This window comes from Triturus cristatus, chromosome 12 (genome assembly GCF_964204655.1).
Source record: "Triturus cristatus chromosome 12, aTriCri1.1, whole genome shotgun sequence".
Taxonomy (NCBI): domain Eukaryota; kingdom Metazoa; phylum Chordata; class Amphibia; order Caudata; family Salamandridae; genus Triturus; species Triturus cristatus.
Genome location: NC_140595.1, coordinates 460,953,937 through 460,978,082, shown reverse-complemented (window position 1 = coordinate 460,978,082; position 24,146 = coordinate 460,953,937). Strand labels below are relative to the sequence as shown.

Genomic DNA, 24,146 nt, shown 5'->3' with positions numbered 1-24,146 from the left:
CTCCATTCCTGCCGGTCGTAGGAACTAGACTCCAACAGTGGTATGCCCATACATGCCTAAACGCATTAGAAAACTTTGGGACGTTGGGTTTGAGGTTGGAGAATAGATTTGCCCCTCATTCTGATTTAGAATGATGTGACTGACTACGCCCAACCGAGATAAAACATTTAGAGAAACATGACAGTTGGTTAACTTGGTCCCTGACACTCAAGAGAGTCCAAAGATAGTTAATACACAACTGGAGGCAAACAAAACTATTCTTAAAATAGCATCATGGAATGTAGCAGGTATTGTCCCAAAACTGGGTGATGAAAATTGGAAAGAAATCTGGCAACATCATGACATTTCATGTTTCAAGAGACATGGTCTACGGAGCCTTCATGAACGTTTATCGCTCCTTCCAAACACTGGCTAAACCTTCACACTCAGGTAGGGCCAAGGGGCGTGGTCTCTTGACCTTAATCCCAAATAATTTACCAGTAAAAGTAAAAAAGTTTGAATCTCTGAATCTACATTTCCACTTGCTGACACTGGAGGTATTAAATGAAGGCATCTGGTTCTTAATACATTTCTACAATAATGAGTTTGGGCCAAATGTGCATGCAGTGGTAGGTGAGGTAAATAAGGTATTAGATAACCACTTAAGCAATTTTAAGAATGGGGCAGTCAATATCATTTGGCTGGGAGATTTTAATAAACACCCCTGCAAATACAATGAAGTCCCTGTCTGTGGTTTGGAGGACTTAGGGGAGAAATCCAATATATCACTGAATATCGGAACTGCCTGAATAGGATTTTATCCTCCTTTAACATGGCAATAATAAATGACCCAAAACCATCATTAGGTAACTCAGGACAAACCTTCCAGCGAAATGGGTATGAGACAACGATTGATTATATTATAGTTACTAATCCCCTCAGCATTAGGGTTATCCTGTTTGAAAATCAATTCATGATTTTTAGTGACCACGCCATTTTATCCTTACAACTAAGTATATCCACAAGAGACCCGATCTCCCATCAGAAAGTCGTAACACCTAACGTTGCAAGGAAAAATGGCCTTTAACTTAAGTGGTCTCAAATCAATAAAATTAAGGCAGTTCCAGAAATCTTTGCGACTATGATAATATATCCATTTGCCTGGAAGTTGACTCTCATCCATCGGCAGTAGTGTTACTCTTTTTGTGGTGTTTTAGAAAAAGTTTAATTGGCTTTTACATGTTCTAAACTGCCAAATACTAGACAAGGTAAGGGCTGGTTTGACTCCCCCTGTACAAAAGGAAGGCTTTAATGTCAGCCCTGAAAATTAAACCTAGAATCACGTACCAAATAAGATCACTGCGGACCGATAATGATCTAGCAAGAAAAAATAGGGAAAGAGCCATTAAAGATGAGGTATGGTTGGAACTTGAAGATGCAGCTAACATATGTAACAGCCAAGATTTTTGGAAGATAGTTAATGCACCCAGGTTTAAAAATCCTAGAGACCCCACATTAGATACCAATGTAGACGAAGACGCAAGGGTGGCCCATTTTGACAACATCTTTGCCTCAAGCATTCATCCTGCCACATCATTGTGTATCATAGAGCTAAACTCACAGGATTTACTGTTCTTCTCTCTCACTGAAGTGAGAAGAGGCCTGTTGTTGTGTAGCCCTGGAAAGGCCCTAGGACCGGACGGGGTCCCGATTGATTTCTTTCAGGAAACTACGGACCTGCGGGTGCCCCTACTAACTGATGTTCTTAATAGCATAGCTCTGGTAGGCCCTCCCCCGTCATGGTCAACAAGTGTAATCGCTCCAATACACAGGGGATAGGGCAAACCCAAAGAACTACAGACCTATTTCCCTTCTGGGCAACACAGCAAAACTTATGGGCCGATTCCTTTGTAGGTTAGAGGGGTGGGCCCAGGAGAATAACATCTTAATCCAGGCGCAGTATGGCTTCCGGCAGGGAAAGGGTACTGTAGATCAGTGCTTGAATTTAGCGCTGATAATAGATAGATATACCAGAGTGAAGGAAGGGAAGATCTACATGGCGTTCAAGGACCTGTCAGCAGCCTTTGACTGCGTGGCCCATGCTAAGCTATGGAACATAATGGAAGGGGCAGGGGTTGAATCAGTGATAATTAACTTCATTAGACAGTTATACTCAAACGCCACGACATCGGTCTGCTATGCCAAAAATGGGGATTGTATCCGCCTATTTCAAATCCCCAGGGGGTTAAGGCAGGGTTTCGTCCTTGACGCTTTTGTCTTCTCAAATCAAATCAAACATGCTTTATTCGATAATATCACATGATTATCATAAAAGCAGAATACAAAAATTCATAAAAAGGTCGTAGCATACATGTTAACAATCATAATTGAAAGGAAGTGGATTCGATGAATAGCTTCATGATTTACATTAAAATTGATTTCCTACATTTAAAAACATTCTTTAAAAATGCTAAAACAGATATAATGGTAAATTCATCTTCCAATAATTGTAAGACTAAAAAAGCCGGATGACATTGCCTTAATCCAATTTTCCTCAAGAGAGGCAAAATCCAGATCTTTCTTTCCCGCAAACATGATGTGTGGATGGTCGACTGGTTGGATAAACCATCACACGGGCATTTGCACAGATCCCTGGACCAATCATTCTGCTCTGGAAATGAGATTGATCTATGTATAGTTCCCAGACGGAAACGTGTTAGTAAAAATCTACTATGATCTCCTATGGGCATCCCTAGATAGGGTTGGATTTTAAAAGTTGTTAAGGTGGAGTAATGGGCATGAACTGTGGGCTTTTTTAATTCAACCCCTCTTCTAAGGTGTTCCATAAAAGCCAGACAATTATTTTTAATTTGATATGGAGCCTATTGTAGTCGGATCGGCGAAATACTCGGGATGGCCTATATTAAGCATAAACTTTCTGATATAGTCTAGCCTTTTTATGTTCTTAACCCCCTATAAATTAAGGCAATCCATTAAAATGTGTCTATTTAAAATTGTCTGATCTGTGGTCCAGATCCTAAACCACAACAAAGCTGGTTGGATTTTTATAATACCCGAGAGATGGTAAATGCCTAATTCAGTGTGACAAATGAAAGAGGAGGTACTGGCTGGTAGGGTCAATAAGTATCTCAGGAACCTATTCTCTATAGTCTGCATGGCTGACACATCCTCGTGGCCCCATATGCCTGCGCCGTAAATAGCTTTATGTATTTGTAATAATTCTATTGGGGCCCTTTTGCCGATCTTCCTGCTAAAATTTAATAAGGCGGCTACAGCTTTATGAAATAGCTTCCTCGACTTAACCGCCCGAGACCACGTCCCCCTTCTGTCAAATAGAATACCAAGATATAAAAATGTGTCTGCACTTTTAATTTCATTAAAATTTGAAACAAAAGACCGGATTTTACTACTACCGGTCCCGCACTTCATAACATAGGTCTTTGGGATGTTGACGCTCTGGCCTAAATTGGACATGTACTTTGCAAAGCAGGCGATGACTCTCTGTAAGGCTATCGGAGTGCGGCCATTAACACAGAGTCGTCTGTATACATCAGAGCAGGGATTGGGCGGTTACCTATGAGGGGTAAATCCTGACACTCAACCGCTATCACCCTTCCCAAATCATTTATATATAAGGTAAATAGGAAAGGGGCAAGGACGCAACCTTGCCACACTCCTCGTTTAACGTCAAAATGTTTAGTGCATTTGCTGCTTTCCCCAAACCTAACCATTGCGTTAGCCCCTTGATACAGCTGAGCTATAAAGAGGATTATAGGTGGGTCCACTCCCAGAGTTTCTAGAATTTTCCAAAGCTTTTTGTGGATCACGCAGTCAAATGCCGCGGATAAATCCACAAACGCCAGGAAAAGTCTACGCCTTTTTGCCCTTGTGTATTTGCTAATCAACATGTCGAGGTTCAGGCCTTGCTCCACTGTCCCTAGTCCCTTACGGAAACCATATTGGAGGCCGCTGATGATAGAGTGCTCCTCCGTCCAATTTTGAAGCCTTGTTAAAAGGACTCTGACGATTAATTTCGCTGTGGAATCAAGCAATGATATTGGCCTGTAATTGACTGGATTGGACCTATCCCCTTTTTTAAAAATAGGGACCAGTATAGATACAAGCCAGGAGGAAATTGGGCCTGTATTGCTACTTGCGTTGATAACTTGGGTTAGAATAGGACCCCAAAGTTCTATATTAAATTTAAAAAGGTCGACGGGGATGCCATCGGGCCCGGGAGACTTGCCCCCGCTACTTAGAGAAATACAACTTCATCTATGTCAAATCTTAGGTTAGGGAGGTTAGATAACGCCTCTGTCCCTAAGGTTAGTACAGGATTTCCTTTGTTAGAGGAGACAGGGTAGGGTTTATCGAATACTTTTGAAAAGTGCTCCACCGACTCCGATTCACTAATGACAATCTCAATGGCAGCCCTTTTGCCACTCACCAGGAATGGCGCATTAACTGCCTTCCAAAAAGCTGAGCTATCTTCAAGTTTTGAGGCAGCATGCAAAGCGCGCCACGCTTCGTTTTGTAGCTCCTGCTTCCTTTCTTTCAGGGTGTGATTATATTCTCTTCGAGCACCTGCAATCTCTAATCAATTTTTTATTGTTTTATATAGGCAATTTTTTAATTTGGTGTGGGCTTTAGTACATTTTGAATTGAACCACCCACGCTTGTGGTCCTGATTATTATTGTAATTTCTTGATAAAGCCTTTTTAATATGCCCTGCAATAACTGAAAAACCCTCTAACACATCTTTATTATTTGCGTATTCGTCTAGACATACCATGATCTCCTGAGTACAGTTTTTAATAATCTTGTTTGTGAAATTGTCAGGGACCAATTTATTCCAACCAAGGCAAACCCATTTTGGCTAGACAAGGTGATATTTTTAACATTATGGGATGTACAATCCCTCACACACCTAGCCTTGTCTTTTTCGATTAAGCCCAAACTCAAGGCAAAGTGATCGCTTAAAGCAATATTATGGGTGCGAGAATCTGCCACTCTGGAAGCGTGCCTACTAGTCACTAGAATAAAGTCGATTGTCGAGAAGGTACCCCTCCAGTTGAATGTTGGTTTAAAGGGAACTGGAAAGGGGCATAAATCATTCGCAAAGTTTAAATCTAACTCGAACAAAATGTCATTCAGCAACTCGCCAAAACGGGTATGAACAAAATGAGAGAAATAGCAGTTTTTATCGAACCAATACCACAAGGGCCCCCATTCGCGTTATTACATAACGTACATTTAAAATCCCCACCGCAGACAATGATCAGATCCTTTCGCACGGAGGACTGGATATTCTGTCAAATATGCCTTAGTGACCTTAAGACCCCATCGATCTGATCAGGGGGAATGTTGGTATAAAAATTCACTAGAGCAGTACATATTAATTTGTCTGAATGTAGTAGCAGAATTTGTACAAACTGATTATCATTTATCCGCTCTATTCTGTTGTGATTCAAACAATTTGAAACATAAATACACAGACCCCCCTTTGAGCGGCCATGGGGTGAGATTATGGCAGGGGTATGGAATGTTTTGTAACCATTAATATGGATCGGTTTGATCACCCATGTCTCCTGGAGACTGATAATATCGAATCTTTTCATGAACTCAAACCATAAATGATTTTCCACCTTGGTTTTTGATCCTGCTACATTCCAAAATAACATTTCATTCAAGTTTGATTTCTGGGGAATTTTGTCTGCCTCATCCAATAGTCCCTCCCTAGTTGGTTTTGATATACAGACGTTGGGTAATGTTGTTTTTAGCTGGCTTGCGCTTTTATGGTTGTGCGAACGATCCCTGCCTACTGGAACTGGGTCAGTTGTATCCTTATTGACCTTGGGGATGGTGACTATATCGGTTGGCAAGATTTTTTCTTTACTCGTAGGTGATCTCCAACTATTATCAGGTTTAATGACTCCATGCAAAGCTCGCTGCATCCGCGGATTCATTATATCCAATTGTAGTCAATCTACTTGTTCTAAATCGTTAAATAGGGCAAACCTATTATGCACTGGAATGTTAAACTTGGGGCCGAGGGATGCATTTTGGGCCTCAGGTCTCGAGTTGAACTGATGTTTAAGAGGTAGAGGGTAAAAATATCCTAGAGGGACTATATTAACATCATGGCTCGAGATCCACTGAGTTCCCACTCCAGTGAGGATGGATTGCGCAAATTGGGGATTACGGAAAGACAGAACCACACAGTCACCGTCTAACGTCTTCGCACCTCTCCCTACCCAGCTAATCCTTCTGGCCATTTTGAATTTGGCAAACAACCTGTCCGTGTGTCCAGTTTTTTAACCTAGCCAGCAAAGGGATTTATTTCTAAGAGAATCCCAAGTCTCCTCCACCCCCAGTGAAAGTCTTGGAACATTCGCCAAGACAACAGTATAAGGAGTCACTGCTGGGGTAGGTCAATTCTCATTAGGTTCGCCTGATCTCTCTGGAAGGCTCGAACCATTTGAGCCCTTCCATCTCTCCTATCTATGCTATTTAATGGTAGGGGGCCCATATTGGGCCTCTCGCCCTCGTCCAGGTAAAGCGTTGTAACACTAGCTGGAAAATCCTTAGGTGTTGGTTGGGGAGTGATCTCAAGGTTCCAACCTGAATGGGGATTCAGGGGGTCCTTCGCACGGGTAGTCTCCCGTTTCTCCGACTGCTCGTCTCTACGGTCGGGCCTTCTAGGGAATTGCTGACTGGTCGTGTTTTCGGAGCAGACTGTTCTACCATTTGATGGGAGTGAGGTTACTAAATGTGGGGGAGGAAGACATTTTAACAGCGTAGTCTCTAGAGACTCTATTCTATTTATTATAGCTGTCAGCGTTTCTCTGAGGTATGAGTCTAACTTATTAAGTCTGTTGTTTATATTATCCAGCTCTGGGGAAATATTGGACTGGGCTCGTACTGGGGGTTTCTCTTTGGATCTATGCGTGAGGGTGGGCTGGGGTATAATCTTGGTTTTTTTCAGTGGTTTTCTAGTTTTTGTTACTTCGCTCTGATTTTTAATCATAGACTCAGTGGTGCCTTTAGAGCAGTCAAAGTTTCTTGCGTGCTTAATTGGGGTTTGGGATGTACTATCAAGATCGCTTATGGAGATATGGTCAGACTCGTTAAAATTGCAACCATTGCTAATTCCCGTACTAGTTGTGACCTGATTCTGGGGAGAAGAGGGCGCACTTAGGCCTGAAGACACCAAAAGTAAGCGTTTCTCTCCGCTATCCCCACTAGGGATTGTCTTTTCCGAGTTCAATGCTTCCTCCACCGAGCTAATCTGTTGTTCAATTGCCCCCATTTCACCTGTCAAGTAACTCAATAACGATAGTTGCGAGGCCCCCCCAGGGTTATTCTTCCGAGTTGTGATATTTTTTCTCTTCCCCATATTGTTTGAGACTTAAATCACGTTACACTCCCAGACTAAACAAGAAGAGAGGAGAAGCCAATACTAATATCGATAGTACAGTTGTAGTGACCCGGGTCAGCACAGTTAATAAAATAGTCAAATAGTCAATGCCGTAACAATCCTTCGCAATCCTTCATGGTCCACACAATTAATTGGTTGTTTAGTACATATCCGTGCTCACCTCGATTCACTGTCCTGAGGGCAGGAAAAAGCAACTCCAAGTGAAGACTCAAATGGCGTGGCCCATCCCAGCCTCTTCCTGGCTATGTCGGGCGCGGACGGGCCTGCCCCTGGCCCGGGCTTCGCCTGCGCACATCCCGTGCCACGGGGGGAGAGGCTGTGCTTTGAGCGCCCAGGAAGCTCTGGAGCCTCCCCCCTCACTCGCGGCACCTGTGTGACTCTCGTTGCACCCTGGGAGATGTAGTCCCCAACCAGGGTGTGATGATGACAGCGCTAGGTTCCTGTGGCCCTGGGACTCCTGTCCCAACAGGGGAAAGTCGGCGAAGTTGTAGAATGGAAGGCGGCAGTGGCAGCAGTGCAGGCACGAAGGACACAAAGAACAGGCTCCCGCGACGCGGGGGAGAGGCTGAGCTTTGAGCGCCCTGAAAGCTCTGGCACCTCCCCCCTCACTCGCGGCACCTGTGTGACTCTCGTTGCACCCTGGGAAATGTAGTCTCCAACCAGGGTGTGATGATGACAGCGCTGGGTTCCTGTGGACCTGGGACTCCTGTCCCACCAGAGGAAGTTCAGCGAAGTTGTAGAATGGAAGGTGGCAGTGGCAGCAGTGCAGGCACGAAGGACAAAAAGAACAGGTTCCCTCTATTTATACAAATCGAGTCGAGGACACCCTCTTGGTACTACATGGGATGTCCCCACGTTTGGTTCGCACCTCCTCCTACCTATACTGGCCTACGCGGACGACGCAGTGCTGATTGCAAGAGCGGGGCTAGCCCTACAACGCCTCATAACTTCGTATGTATCCTTTATGGATTCAATAGAGTTGAAAGTTAATCGAACTAAATCCTTTGCTATTATAGCAGGGGCTGGAAAAAGAGACAAAACCCCGTACGTCCACGCGGATTCCCGAAGAATCGAGGTGGTTAATACATTCCCCTACTTGGAGTTCTCTTTGATAAAAATCCAACGTGGTCAAAGTTGGTGGAGGGAAGGATGTTGGGAATGGAGAGAAGTCTCTTGGCTATAAAATCTTTTTCCAAAAAGCTGGGCGCCAGACCACTACTTCCAATAAAGAATATATATCGGGCCAAGACAAAGGCCGCAGCAACGTATGGGGCAGGTGTCTGGGGTATGGCACCGTCAGACTCAATCCAAACTATTGAAAACAGCTTTTTTAAGTCACTAGTAGGCCGTCCTCCTCCAACTATAACTTACACTTAGAGCTGGGCCTGCCCTTCATCTCAGACTCAATTTGCCTAGCCCCGATCCTATTGTGGCATTCAATTTGGCAGAGGGATACGGTGACCCTTACGCAAAGTATCATAAGAAATTGCTTAAAATTGGTAAACCACAGAAGGATTAGGTGGCTTAATTATGTTGAGTCATTGTTGAATGATATTGGATTCTCTGATTTATTCAGGGATCCATTAGCATGTAGAAAGGTTTCAAAACAAAAGTGAATAAATGTTTTTTATCAAGGGTAGAATACAATTGGATAGAAAAGAACCAGGACGAACAGGCAGTCCTTATGTATCGCTTGAGCCCGCCGCTGATAGAGGGAGGGCACTTCTATGTAGCAAATGTCACCAGCGCACAACATAAATTCATATTATTAAGATTTCGTATGAACATGATACCACTCAGATTTAATTTTGTACTCTTGCACAAACTGAGCTACATTTAGTATCGTTCTGTGGGCTCTATTAGAATGAAAGGAATTACTATATTGCCCCGATTTTAAAGCGCCAACATTTTAAGTAATGTCGGGTTGCACTTTTGTTTTTTTAAATCATTCTCTGACCCCCTAGTCTGCTTCTCGGTAGCCAAGTTTTTATGGGCTTGTATAAAAAAGAGGAAGAAGGTCTGTAAATAGTACTGGTTTTATCAAGCTGTAAATTTGCACAACACACTTTGGCCCCTTTTTGTCTTTTCTAGATCATGTCCCTTGAAGAATTACTTAATAATAATCTTATATTATGTGAAAGGAAATTGCTGCTATTGATTTTTTTATGTAAGATGAATTGGAATTTTATACTGTTTTACTCTGTTTTTATTTGTGCTTTTATGAACTTACCCTTTGGATTGAATAAAGGAATTATTGATTGAGATGATGTCTCTGGACCTTCTCCATTGAGAGATTTGCCTTATGCTTATGGTATAATTTCCAGGGCTAGCAGTTTTTAGGTCGAGCCTAGGCTGGGAATGCACTGTCTCTTTGAAAAATTCTATTCACTGAGTGGTCTTACAGCCCGTCCATTGCCTTTTTATTAATCTCTTCGATGGCCTTTCAGGCTGCTTGCTTGCTAGTGGTTAATCCTTCCTCTTTGTCCCTCCTTTTTGTATTTGATTTCCTCCCACAGAGCACCGCCCCATTACTGTTAACATTACGCTTCTGTGTTCATTTGAGGGACAATTTTTTTCTTTGAATCCTGCTTGTGTCACTATTTGCCCGTCTTCGGTGGTTCAGCTTCGGTGCCTGTCACTTAATCACCCCTTCCCTTTCAAATACTGAGATGAAACGTCAGACTCTTCAGATGTTGTTTTCACAATCACCTCTTTCATTTTCTCTGACTTCATAGTGCGAGGATTTTTTTCCAAGCCCCTCTTGCTTCGCTGCTTGTTGCTTTACTGAGCCTTGGTCACTGGACCTTCAGTAGCCAAACCTTGCAGGACAGTTGAGGGCAAGGCTTGGACAACTCCTGTCGCATTTTCTAGGACGCTTGTTTCTATAATGTGAACTCGAGCGACCGAAGGTGTCGGAGCGCCCTAAATGAGTGCTAGTTACATTACACAAGGTCAGCTTAACTTTTGGGGGCATTTTAATAGAGTGCAAACTCAACTGACCTGAAGGTATTGGAACACTTTACAAAAGGGGCAGTTACATTACACAAAGTAGGTTCATTTTTGTTATTATTTGCGCAGAGATTAAGGGATGCCGACGCCATCATCGTTTATTCATTATTTCTCCTCTACCTGCCAAACAGGAGCATTTTGTTATTGTTGCTATGTGCAGTGCTCCTATACTGAGGAAGCTGGGACTGAGGGCGGGACCTGGAGCCAGCTGGTAAACAGCTGGTGCGACCAATGTTTTGAATGCAAAACTCTGGATAAGGGTGCCTGGTGAATAGAGGCCTGTGGGAGGAGGTATGTGACATATCCTCCATTGGAAAGCACTTTACTGCTTTTTTCATAGGCTGTTCAATACTCTAGTGATGCAGTTGCACACAGAATGTTATAGTGCTGTTGACTTGCAACGAGGTCCTTGTCTTTCTGTCTGTGCGTCAAAAAGCCTTGGAATCTGTCCATAAATGTTTCCCGAGGCAAGCCTGCGTTCCTTAATTAGACTGCATGACCCAGTGTGTAATAATTGTATAGCTCTTCAATCCCTGGCAGCACAGCACCCAGGATGATGTGAAACCAGGCTAAACACTTATAAGTTCCCAAAGGCAACAGTTATTGGCTATGCCAATGCTTGTTTTTTCTGTTCCTGAATCCTTTCTGAATGCATTCCCACCCTCACTTCAACACACTGAAGATTTTTTAAGCTTCTGCATACTGAAGCATGATGCCTTACTTTGGATGTTACAAAAGGGGGTGGTGATGGACGGAGCATCAGAATCAATCAAACACTCAGACCCAGTCAACAGATCTGGGTTTGATCCATCACCGTTCTTTAGGCCACTCTGCCACCCCAGTTCGGACATGGCCATATGCAAATCAGTCTGACCCTGTGCCTCATGAGAACAGTCCAGCCCGAACTGCCAAGCCATGCCTTCCCTGGACCGGAAACAAGCTTCCTAGGACCGGTTTCTGGCATTTCAGCCGTCTTCAGCCAGGCTTGCTTGAATCCAGTGGCAAAGTGAGCAAGGGACTCACGTCTGAGCATACCCTGCCAACTTATGGCGAACAAAGCGGTACAAAAGGGGGTGGTGATGGACGGAGCATCAGAACCAATCAAACACTCAGACCCAGTCAACAGATCTGGGTTTGATCCATCACCGTTCTTTAGCCCACTCTGCCACCCCAGTTCAGACATGGCCATATGCAAATCAGTCTGACCCTGTGCCTCATGGGAACAGTCCAGCCCGAACTGCCAAGCCATGCCTTCCCTGGACCGGAAACAAGGTTCTGATGGTCCGTCCATCACCACCCTTGTACATCGGGTACTAAAAGTTCCGTTGGACACTGTCTAAACAGGACGAGAGACTTAAGAGTAATGAGGAAACCTCCTGTTGCCTACTACTGTACCGAGTGAGAATGAGGTTGCTCACAAGGTGTCTAAAGGTGATCTGCCCTTATATGGTCAGTGGGAAAGTCACTGGCAGTTTGAAGTAGGGCTCATTCCAGAAGTTGGGAGATGCCCTGCAGCATCCCTTTGAGATATTACCTTAGCTTTCATTTGTAAGGTTGTTAGGCGAAGAAAGGCCATGCCACCAGCAAACGCTGCTGTTTGGATTCTTGGATTCTGGGTCATGATTTTTTGGGAGTCAGACTTCTCTCAAAAACATCCTGAAGTGATTGGTCCTTGCTGAAATGCGTCCTTCGCTTAGATGTTTTTTTTTGCCAATGAATGCTGATCAATGTGGAATACAACAAAAAAATCCTGATAAAAAAGCAGACAGACTTCTTCGTTAGAACATTGGATCTGGGTAGGAAAATGGCTCTCCCTAATACAACTGGACATCTAGATAGTCAAAGGGATCCTCCTCTCGGCTTTAATTGATCTTGGAATTGTAATTCGTAAACTCTTTATCACTTCTAAAACTAGCAACTTAGTCAGAGAATATTATGGTTTTGTAACTTTATTCTCAAACTCGATTGAAATTATATTTGGGTGGGGGGGGACTGTTGTACATTTTTGAATGACATGCATCTTTGGCAGAGACCGTCATGTTTGTTTGTTTGTTTCATGACTTGAAGCTTTACATTTGTCTGATATTCTGCTTGGGATATGTGTTCTTCCCTGAAAATGTTCATAGTTTCATTTAAAACGTCTGAGTTTAGTTTTTTGTTGAAACCCATTGTTTAAGGGTTTCAGAGCAGTACATGGTGTGTAGATGATCAGTGGCACAAAAGGGTTGTTCAATGCATGTCCATGACTGCCAGACCAAGTTGTCCAGATCCAGTGCTTAATTTGTAAAATATTAAGTGCCAGGGTTCTGACCAGGAGGCCATGGCAGCTTGCACCACCCATCGCCCCTGTCATCGCTGCCAAAACAACTACTAACCATCTCTCTTGCATGTAAATGCAGCAGTTCAGATTATTTTAGGTCCCCAAAGCTAAAGAAATGGCTGGGGAGGCAGGTATTAGCAATTTCTGAATGTATATTGTTTTCCTAAACAACTGTTAAATTGCTCATCTCTAAATTACATGAGCAGTGTCACCTTGTGGCAGACTGCCCTAAGGGTGGTGTTGACAATTAGGTGCTGCTGCCGAGCACCGGAAACCTATTAAGTGCCGGTGCTCAGCACCAGAAAGCACCGGCTCAAATTAAGCACTGTCCAGATCTTTCGGGATGGCCATTGAGTATGCAAATGTTTCCCTTGTAGATTCTTAGTATATAAACCGTATCAATGTGATATCTTAAAAATGTGGCAATGATTCAGCCCTACATTTGGTTTACTTTGTTCTAGAGCATTGAATTATTGATAAAACCCTGTCCCCGGGGTCCAAGATTGTTAGTAATGCTATAAAAAAGCAGAAGTCCCCCAAATCAGGATTAGAGAAACTATGACAGGGAATATCAACTGGTGCACTACTCCCTCCTGGTTTTCGAAGTTGGTAATTTTTATCTTCAATGTTTCTGCTTCCCTGGTTATGCATGGTAGCGGTCATTTTTGTCGTTACATATTTTATTTTGCCACTGCACACAGCAGGTTATGTAGTATTTCTTTAATACGTTTAACAGGGAGATGGACTGATATTTGAGTAATGCTTTGTTCTTGTTTGATGCAACGGATATGTAAGTGTGAAATCTACCAGAACTGTAGAAACTCAAAATTTGTAGCTTACCGCAGGAAGTCTCTAATATTACTTTCGCAGTGGGATATCGCTGTCGTACAGAGCCCATTGACAGCTCAATAGTGTTCATTGTTTTTCCAATAAATAATTAAACTCGAGAGACATCATCTATCCTTATATTCTGTCTCTCAGCCACATACATAACTTGCATAATGTGATGGCCTTCCCTTTTGGGACTATCCCCGTTGTCTTCTTCATGACTGTACAGTGTGCATATCATTCATCAGAGCTGGCAGATGTTAAAATTAGACTTCCCTTTGTGCTCAATACATATATCAGGCAGCCGTGGAGTCGGGAAGACATAAACCAGTCACAAATATAGGTCACAAAAGAAAACTCAGTTTCCTCCTGAGCAGCAAGTGGGGATAATTCTGAAGAAGCAATAATCTCCTGTGTAAACTAGTGTTCCATCACTTGTGTAATTGACTAACATACAGTGTGCATTTTTTCCGGAGATTTTTCAAAATGTATTATGGGACATGTCCCCTGAGGGAAGGTTGGTAGCAGCAGCTAAAATGGCAATTCTGTTTATTGATTGATTTTTGGAGCCAGATGGAAACGCATTTTCTCACTCTACTGTCTTGTGAATTGTTTTGGGGTTTAGTGATTTAACTGCTAGAATGATGACTAGATTCGGCGCCACGTACATTCTCTTAATCTTGGTGCAACATGGCAGCAGCTGTGTTATCTGGGACCACCATCGGGATAAAATAAAAGCAGGAAACAATTCCACGAGATCTGATCGCTGCAGGAAATGGTTGCCCTCGCTTGGAAATAGGCTGCTGTCGGCGTTGTCTTTTCCTGATTCTTAATGTAATCTAGCCAGCTTCAGCACATTTATTGCAAAAGTTCCTCATATTGTAAAGACATGTCCAAACCAATGTTCTGGAGCTGGGTGGCAGCCTCGTGTCTTTGTTAATGGTTTTCTTGTGTAGTCCTGTTTTTTGCCAAACGTTATTTTTCGGAAAGCTGCTAGGTGCTGAAATAAAACAAGCATTTGCAATGTAATAGGTCTCGCATTTACGAGAGTTTGAGCTATTGGCATTGTAAATGAGAGTAGCTTAAATTCTCGCAAATGCGAGACCTATTTCATTGCAGGTATTTGCTGTTGTGTACAATTGCCCCATGCCATGCATTCACGTTAATAGAGGCCACGCCCCCTTCTTTAGTCAAACCACAATAAAGAAAGGGCGCTGGCACCTTTAAAGTGAAAGCGCGGTATGGGGCGCTTTTTCTTTTTTACAAAAAAAATATTTGTTTGTCAAGTTGGCAAACAAAGGTTTTTTTTTTGTAAAAGCGCCCCATGCCGCATTGATGAAGATAGGTATGATCAGAGGCGCAACTAGAGCCAAATTTAGGGGGGGGCAATAAAAAGTTTGGGGTGGGGGGCCTGATTCTTCCAGCAATAGGCAGAGTGGAGATGCCGAGCTCTAAGAAGGGGTGAAAACACAACAAAGCCTCATTAATAAGCAAATGGTCTTTTAAAGACCTGAAGTACTCAGGTGCGGCTGCAATAACACGATCGCCAGCCTGGTAAGCTGTCTCAACCCGGGCTGATACACACGACGGGGGGCGGGGGGGGGGGGGGGGGTGGACAGAAGCCCTTTGAGCTCAATGGGCATTGTGCACCTGTGCATGCTATTTTGAAAATAACCCTCTTGCTCTCCATTAGCCCATGGAGATTCTTGAGACTCTGTCAAACAACATGTGATATATAAGGTAGTACTGGTCAAAGTGGTGACATTCCGTATACCTATATGTATCATGACTTGCGGGCATTTGTGTCCCAGAAGAAAGACAGTTCTTGATAAACCCAGCATCACCACGGTGGCAGCAGATCAGTGAGGCTCCCAATGAGGACTGTCTTCAGATCTGCAGAGTGGCCTATGATGCTAATGTTGCAAACTGGAAGGTGCAACACTGCGTCTGAATGGGTGAGCTTAACCTAAATGGACCGTTTATAATTTTTAGGGGCGCCAAGGTAATTTTTCATATCTCAAATGGCCAGTTCCTGCAATATGGGAGGAAGCTCAAGGTGATCTGGGACACATTTCCTGAGGCATAAGCAGTATATAATACATTAACTACCATCACTCATCTGGCAAATGGGACCACGGGGATATCACTGTTATAGAGGTCTTTTAGAGAGGTGATGATTAAATGACCCACTTGGTAAGTGGGATTGGTCTGTGGGGAAGAAATTACCCCTAGGGAATGGGACTGGTCATTTGCCTTGCTGGGAAAACTTCTAACATTGCAACATTTAAATTATTACTCTTAAACTTGCTATTCCATACATATTTGACCCCAGCCAGTTTGCGAACACAGAAATGCTTTGTAACACGTACAAAGCCCTATTTGCTATTTGGTAACCTATTGTAGAATCGCAATTGGGTTTGCGATTCGGTATTAGGGCGTCCCCTCCTATTATCGAATTGCAGTGGTATGTGTGAATGTTTTGCGAACAAAATGCGATTGCACAGCAATCGCATTTTACCACCTACTTCAAGTAGATGGTAACCCATTCGCAAATGGGAAACGGTCCCCAAGATTTCCCTTTGAGAATGTTTGTAAAATAATTTTTTAAGAGCAGGTGATGGTTCACAAACCACTGCCTACTCTTAAAAAATAAAAATAAAACTTTTCCTTTAAAACATTTTTTCTATAAGAAAAACGGTATTCATTTCCCCCCAAAAAGATTGCTTTACTTAAGAGCAATCACAGACATGGTGGTCTGCTGACCCCATGTTATTTTAGCAATCTCCAATGGGCCTCAAACCAAAACCTACCTCATTGATATTCATGAGGTAGGTCTATTTGTGACCCACTGGGATCACTAAAAGTGTTAAAGACACATTTGTACATTGGTGTTTGCGATTACCAAATAGCGATTCACAAAAAATATCTATTTGGTAATCGCAAATGATTACCTTTGTACATGTGGCCACATATGTAGTAGTTGTCCCAAGTGTGCCACCGTTAAAGTCTCTTGCTTTGATTAAATCTGGTCCTAAACTTGAAACATTCTGGAATCATGCTCCTGACAGATACTCTTAAGTATGTTGGTCCCCTGTCTGATGGTTCCCTAAGGCATAATTATTGGGCATATCATCATTCACCGCCAAATACAAAATGCTTTGCAAAACTTACCCTACCTGTAGCCCAGCACAGAGTAGCTATTAAAAGAATGTGAAAAGGTTGACCTGAGCTGGGTGAATGGTCAAGTGGTGTGGAAGAGCTGACAAATGTGAAGGGGGAGCAGTATATCTAAAAATGGCTCTGAAGGATAGAAAGAGCAGCATTCGCCCATATGTCAAAATTTAGTGCAGATAACTTCAAACTTTCAGGCTACCAAACAGGATTCCACCCAGGAAGAGTCACAGAATCTGCCCTCATTGCCATCCGGGATGGCCTTAAAAACACAGTAGACCTTAACGGGGTTGCTGCACTACTTTTCTTGGACCTCTCAGCTACCTTCGACACAGTTGACCATGACACTCTAATACAAAGACTCTTCGAAGCTGGCAAACAGGGGACTACTGTCGGCTGGATCACATCCTGCCTTCAGACCAGAACAAATGTCATCCATTCACCCCTTTCTCATCCAAACCGTACTTCACAAAAGCAGTGGTCTCTCAAGGCTCTATCATCTCACCCATGCTTTTCAACATCTGCATGAAGTCATTACTAGCAATGATCAGTGAATTTCAGACCACATGCTATAACTATGCAGATGGCACACACATACTCCTTAAACTGGAAAGCCCCTAAGACATTGGAAACTCAAAAATCTTCAATTGCCTCAAAGCCTCTGATCAGTGGATGACATGTAGTCATCTCAGATTAAATGATTCCAAAACTGAAATACTCAGATGTGGCGATTGGAAAATGTATGACTCATTATGCGCCTTGCCTGAATGGGGTCTCCTCCTAAAGTATCTAAGGAAGTAAGAAACCTTGGAAATACCATGGACTCCAAGTTATCAATAAATAACCCAACTTATCAATAAATAAGCCAATTGGCTATTGTAAAATGTCCAGTGTTCTTCTGGCTCGCAATTAACCCAAGTACTGGTGATCTGTGTCTCTGTGATGATCTGTAATTCATCTTAACGTATCCTGTGCTTATCTGCGGTCCCTGACCACTGTGGTCTGTTGCTCCTTGTGTAGATTTGTAGCTTTGATCTGTATACGTCCATCTTTGTGCAAAATACAAGAAATATGACTTTAATTTTTTTGCTCAGCTCTGCTAATGATGTTTTTTTTTTAATCTAGTGGACCAATGTGTTGCTTGATTTGAAGAGTAAGGATACTCAATGGGGGTTTGTTTCGGGCGATGGTGCTCCCCCGATTACACTTCACATTGGAGACTACAACATGGATGGGTTTCCAGATGCACTTGTCATTCTGAGGAATACATCAGGAAGGTATGCTTATAGCAATATTTATGGATTGTTGCCAGGAATGTCAAAATGATTATTTGATTTATGTAAACAGCATTCCTCTTTTTTTGTTTTTAAGATGCGTTTATTGTTTGCACACATTCAAAATGTGCCTCCATATTTTGTTTAGGATCCATTAATTCCGCTGTACAATAGTGTGCTGTGTGCTCTTTTAGTGTCTATCTCAGGTCACCTTACATCGCTTTTCTTAAGTATCTGTGCTGATTATTGTCCCATTAAAGCAAATGAAGCGATACAGATCGCAGTGGGATAAGAAGAAAGAGGGGACAAATCTTGACACGTGACAATCAATATTGTCCAAATGTCGCACATATCAAAACAAAAAGAGAAAAACCAACCACCAACCTGAGTCCAAGGCATTCACAGAGTTATCTTGATCTTGGGTCCTCCCCTTTTTGGGCATATCATTTTCCTAGCTTTAGTTTCAATTAATCGCCAGTATTACACGGCTACCTGATTAACCTAGTAGTGTGCATGACCGTGCTCTTAGAGGCTGTCACTGATACCTTGAGAGTTACTTTTTCTTCAGCACCCACATGTTTACATTCTGTCAGTTGGGAATTCCATGCCTGTCATCACTTATCTAATATGCCATCAAAAGCTGTATCCACGCGTAGGTCTGGGTTCTAAAACCTGAAACTCCTTACATGTCTATATATGATTTAGTTTAGCCTGCATCTAGAGTTTTTACTTCATGTATTTGCTTGTTTGTTTGAATTAGTGGCAATAAATCTGTCTCGAGGAAAGAAATTTGGACGAGCTCAATCCCAGAAGCAGGCTGGTACTAGGAGTTTCCAAACCAGCTCCTATCTCTTGAACCCACACAAAATAGATAGACTTTATGGTACAACAATGGAGTAGATTAAAGCAATCCGACAGGCAGGGAACTGCAGTGGTGAAATGCATAAGTCGCATGAGTTGGAGATGATGGAAGTACCGCTGAAGTGGCAGAATGTAACAGTTATGTGAATAGGGGATAATAGAAGTAATTAGCTACAGCAGCACTTTGTTTATTTTTATTTTTTATTTTATTTTATAAAGTTTTATATAGCGCGAACCAGATCCCGAGGGATATCAGAGCGCTTTACACAAGGATGAAAGGGAGAATAAGACTCCAGTAACGATATCAAGTAAAAATACCAAACAGTTGTAGTCACAATAATCACAGACAAATGGTAGACAGCGAGTAATAAAATTAACAGGTAAATAACAGGCTGCTACGGGGGGCACACCTTACAGCCGAGAGGAGCAGAGAGCAGAAACACAAGTTGGTTAAAAAAAGTTGTAGGGTCAATGCAACACATGTTGGTGCACTAGTTGAAGGATCAGTGGTTACGAGCAAATGCACATAGCCCAAATTAAGGTAAGAGTTTGTTCATTAGGAATGTTTTGGCTTCAAGGTTGAAAGCAGTTGTTGATAAGATTTTGCGCAATTCAGGAGGAAGAGAGTTCCAGATCTTTGGGGCAGCACCTGAGAAGGCTCAACGACAAGTTCTCTTTTTGTTCATGATGCGTGGTTTCAGGAAGACATTTTTAGCGCTTCTTGAGGCTCTCTCGCCACAGGATAATTCAAGCTTATGCTCTAGGTACCTGGGGGTGTTGGCGTGCAGTGCTTTGTGTGCTAGAACGACAATCTTTAACTGAATTCGAGCTATGTAGGGCAACCATTTAAGAGATTTTAGGACTGGGAAAATGTGCTCATTTCGTTTGGTACCAGTAACTAGTCTGGCCGCAACGTTCAGTGCTGACCTTAGTGGAGCCAGGGTGTATTTGGGAAGGCCACTTGAGGAGTGGATCATCAGGAGCGGTGCTGGGAATGGACCAAACTGCTTGGACTAAGGCGACTGATAAGAGAAGTCAGGTTGATTCCATGAAGGAGAGAAATTAAATGTACCTAGTATGTTAACAACTACTTATGTTAACAACTACTTTATAACTGTACAATAAAAAAGACCATAACGTAAACACATCTCATTTACAACGGAATTAAGCTAACACAGATACATTTGGCACTTTGCACGTACACACATAGACATACACACTTCTCTCCCGCTCAGTCCATTTTCTCACCCCTATTAGTGGATTAGATTAAATTTAACAATATATGGTTTATCTCATGCAACCCTGGAAAGATGACCTTGCAAAATGCACTTCTGCTCTAGAATGCTGTAGGTAAGAAAGAGTTGGTTTATCACAGGAGGAACCCACTTGTAAATCATCATTTAACCTAAATATGTACTTTAAATAAAAAGACAACTGATAAAGGTGTGGCATTCATCACTTGCAGCTCTCCAGTTGCGGCTGCTAAACAGTGATGCCTGGAAATGACTCAGTTTTAATCTTGGGAGATATTTCTGTGCCTTGTGGTCTGTGCCATTATAGAAGATGCCATCCACTGTCGAACCAGCCTTACCCCAAGATAAAACTCAATCCCCAGCTTTTAGACCACATCCCATCTGAATAGGAACACTTCACTGCTAGAGGAGTGAGGATTCATCAACGTCAGCACATGCTCAGGGAACTTATGTAATGTTTAATCTGCATGTAGTAGCCTGGAGTGGAGTTCTGGGTCCTCCTCTTGCACCTCATACCCCATGTTGTTTAAGCAAAGGCTACAGCAATGTATTCCCTTTGGTAGTAGCGCAGAGATAATAGAAGAAGGGTGAGTGGTGAGGACACTTGAAATGACATGGTGAAGAAAAATGTATCAAGAGTTACACACTTTCAGATGGTTATAGTATGCCTTCATTGAGTTTCACCTGTGGTATTTGAGATAGCCTAAAAAATGTCCATAGCGATGGAACTGATTCAGAAATGGTCTGCTGCACCATAGAGGCACAAAACTGCAGAAATTGATGACTGACTCACAATACACAGTACCCAATGAGGTCTTGTGTCATCACATGGAGTGTTATGCATACTAAATCAGAGATGTTCATAAAATAAGACAGAGGAGGAATTTCCTGAGTGGGTTTGGGGGGCACTAACTTGGCGAGCAAAGACCTGGCTCAGTAACAGTATGTTGGAGAAATCTGAGGCGTATGCTTGGATGGTGAATAATGTGACCTGAGTACATCGAGTCGGTCTTTATTTAGACTAAATGGCACTGGGTCACTATATCTTGACTGGCTCATGGTTGTGTGGGTTTGTGAGGGTTAAGCAGAGTTGTTCAGAGTTCGATAAGTAGAGATGGTCCACAGGTTTTCCCATCGAAAAGGGGTGAAAAAAGAAAATGAAGCAGTAGGCATTAATCAGTATTCTGTAATTCATGTAGTAAATACATTGAAATACAAACCATAATCAATCTAGTAATATTCCTGTAACTTTTCCAAATTATACAGAACTGTTTAGATGTACATCTGAGCTGTGACTATATCTCGGAACCGTTGCTGATAAGCTGTGGAATGGCCAAAGGTATTCATTGGAAAGGCGTAACTCTGTTAATCGCTACAGTATTTATAGTATTTCGTTTTAGTCGAGTATAAGTAATACTACAAGACGTAAACATCAGTGATATTGAATCATCAACTCTTTTTACCTTAACATTGCTTTATTATTTATTTATTTATTGTGTTTATAAAAGCACGTACATGACCATCACGGTATCAGAGCGCAGTACGAGAGAGCTGATGAGGGTTGCGGTACAGTAAGAACAACTGTCACTTAAGCTACGCTGTACATAGAATTTGAAGCGCAAGGTATAACACAATAGGATACAATATCCAATAGTGTAAAATGACAGTTTCAAAATAGTTCTCTTATGACACATGTTTTTCTAGTAGTACAGCTTTTGCTTACTTCTTGAAAAACGTGAGTGAAGTAATTGCTCTTGTTGAGGTTGGTAGGGCGTTCCAACTTTCTGGGGCAGAACCGGCGAAAGTGCGGTTGTGAATTTTCCTTTTTCTGAATCTGAGTGGTTCTAATATGAGGGATTTAGCACTTCTAGAAACCCTTCCACCTGATAGCTAGATCCTATTCACAAAGTATTTAGAACCAGAATTGTGTAAGGCTTTGTGTGTTAGGCATGCAACCTTCAGTTGGATCCTAGCTTCAACTGGCAGCCAGTTGAGGGCTCTGAGTGATTGTGAATTGTAGATCATAACAACATTGGCATATTAAGTCTTGCTGCTGCATTTACTGTAGTTTTCATTGGGGCTAGGCTGGTTTTATGTAGACCTATGAGTGTGGCATTCCCATAGTCCAGTCTTGAGGGCACTAGAGATTGAACCGCTGCTTTGAGGTCTCCTAGCGGTACGAAAGGTTGTCGTTTTCTTAGAAGGTGCAGATGTAGGTTAGCGCTTCTGGTTGCAGCTTGTATGTGAGCTTGCATGTTTAGATATGAGTCTAGTGTGGTGCCAAGTGATTTTACAGAGATGGTTGGGATGCAGTTTAGCGATTTGATGTTGAGGAAGTAAGGTTGTTGTGATCGAAGGGGTGGCGTGATAAGAATTAATTCGGTTTTCAGCGAATTTAGTTTTAGATGGTTGTGTGTCAGCCAGTTCTGTGTTTTCATCATTGTGTCATCCAGTCTCCAGGTTTACTCTTGAGAGGAGAGTTTGATTTAGAGCTGAGTTTCATCAGCATACATGTGTTATAAGATTTTTCATTGTATAAGGATTTTAGTGAGTAGTTCCATGTATAGATTGAAGAGAGTTGGTGAGATTGTAGAACTGTGTGGAACTCGCCTATCAATATCTGCTATATCAGATAGGGTGGTGCCGATGTTGACTCTTTGTTGTTGGTTCTGCAAGAAGGAGGTGAACTAGTTAAGGACAGCTCCTGATAGGCCCATTCTTAATTCAAGAGTTTCTCTGAGGCATTTATGACTGACTGTGTTGAATGCTGCTGATAAATCTAGAGGTATTAGGAGACAGGATTAATTTTGGTCTACTGATGTTTGCATATCATCCAGGATGTTTAGAATGGTGACCTCAGTATTGTGGCCATGCCTGAAACCTGATTGGTGTTTGTCTAATAGGTAAATTGATGTGTTTGCATAGCTTATCGTGGCCACATTTATCTATCAATTTAGCCATAAAGACAAACTGGATACTGGTTGGAAGCTGTTTAATTCTTTCTGGTCAGTGCCCAATTTTTTAGTAGGGGAGATACTTGCCCATCCTCTGTCATTCTGGGAGAGATCCTTATTGGAGAGATGCGTTTACGATTTTTGCCCATAAGGGAGTGACGGATTGGTGGATCTTTTTCAGTAGGTGGGAAGGAATGGGATTGTTGAAATGTGTGGTAGGTTGCATTGCCTGAATGGTTTTCTGGATTTCCCCCTGAAACAGAAATCTAAAACTGATCCAGAAGGCTCAATTATTTTATTGGGACAGTTGATGTGTGCTGGTTAGTATTCTTGCTGTGAGAGTAGGATTGATGGATTCCATAGGTTGAGTGCTAGTTTGGCTGGGAATAGAGTTTCTAATGGCTCTGATATTATCTTTAAAGTAAATAGAGGAGGTGTTACAGGTGTCCATCAAGTTTTTTTTGCAACTGTGGGTTCTGCAAGATTTCCTGATTGCTGTTTTGTAATGTCAAAGAGTTTTCTGGGCCTGTTCTTCGCTTTGTCTAGTTGAGATCTGATCGCTGTTGTTTTGGCATTCAAGGTAGCCTTTTTGTATGAATTCTGTGCATTCTCAACTGTTTGAGGTGGGTGATGTTTGTGTTCTTCCTCCAAAGTCATTCCAGATATCTTAGTTGTCTTCTTTCGTAGTTTATATTTTGGTTGAACCACGATACTGCAGATTTTTTCTTTTGCCTTTTTAGACATAATGAAGCAGCCTTCTGAACTATGTCAATAATACTGCTGTTGTAAAGGCACATCAGTTCTTGAGCCAATGTTTGGTCCAAGGAGGTTTGGCATAAACCCACCAGTTCTGTTCTGTTTATGTGGCTGTAATCCCTCACCGATGTTTTTCCCTTCTCGTTTGACCCGCGGTTTTAGTTTCTTTTGTGGAGATTTGTAAAATAATTTGATGGTGGTCTGATGACCAGCATGTTTACTGATCCTGGTTAAGTGATGATGAGGTCAAATGTGGCACCTTTGTCGTGGGTTGGACTATTG

At 42.4% G+C, this 24,146-nt stretch overlaps 1 protein-coding gene across 1 annotated transcript in view; it reads left to right on the top strand.

Annotated features, from left to right (window-relative positions):
• Positions 1-24,146, top strand: part of ITFG1 (integrin alpha FG-GAP repeat containing 1) — a 1,870,060-nt gene that overhangs the window by 476,234 nt on the left and 1,369,680 nt on the right. The window contains exon 10 of the mRNA XM_085639265.1: positions 17,892-18,043. Coding sequence (XP_085495391.1) covers positions 17,892-18,043 — 152 coding nt within the window. The remainder of the gene's footprint in view (positions 1-17,891; positions 18,044-24,146) is intronic.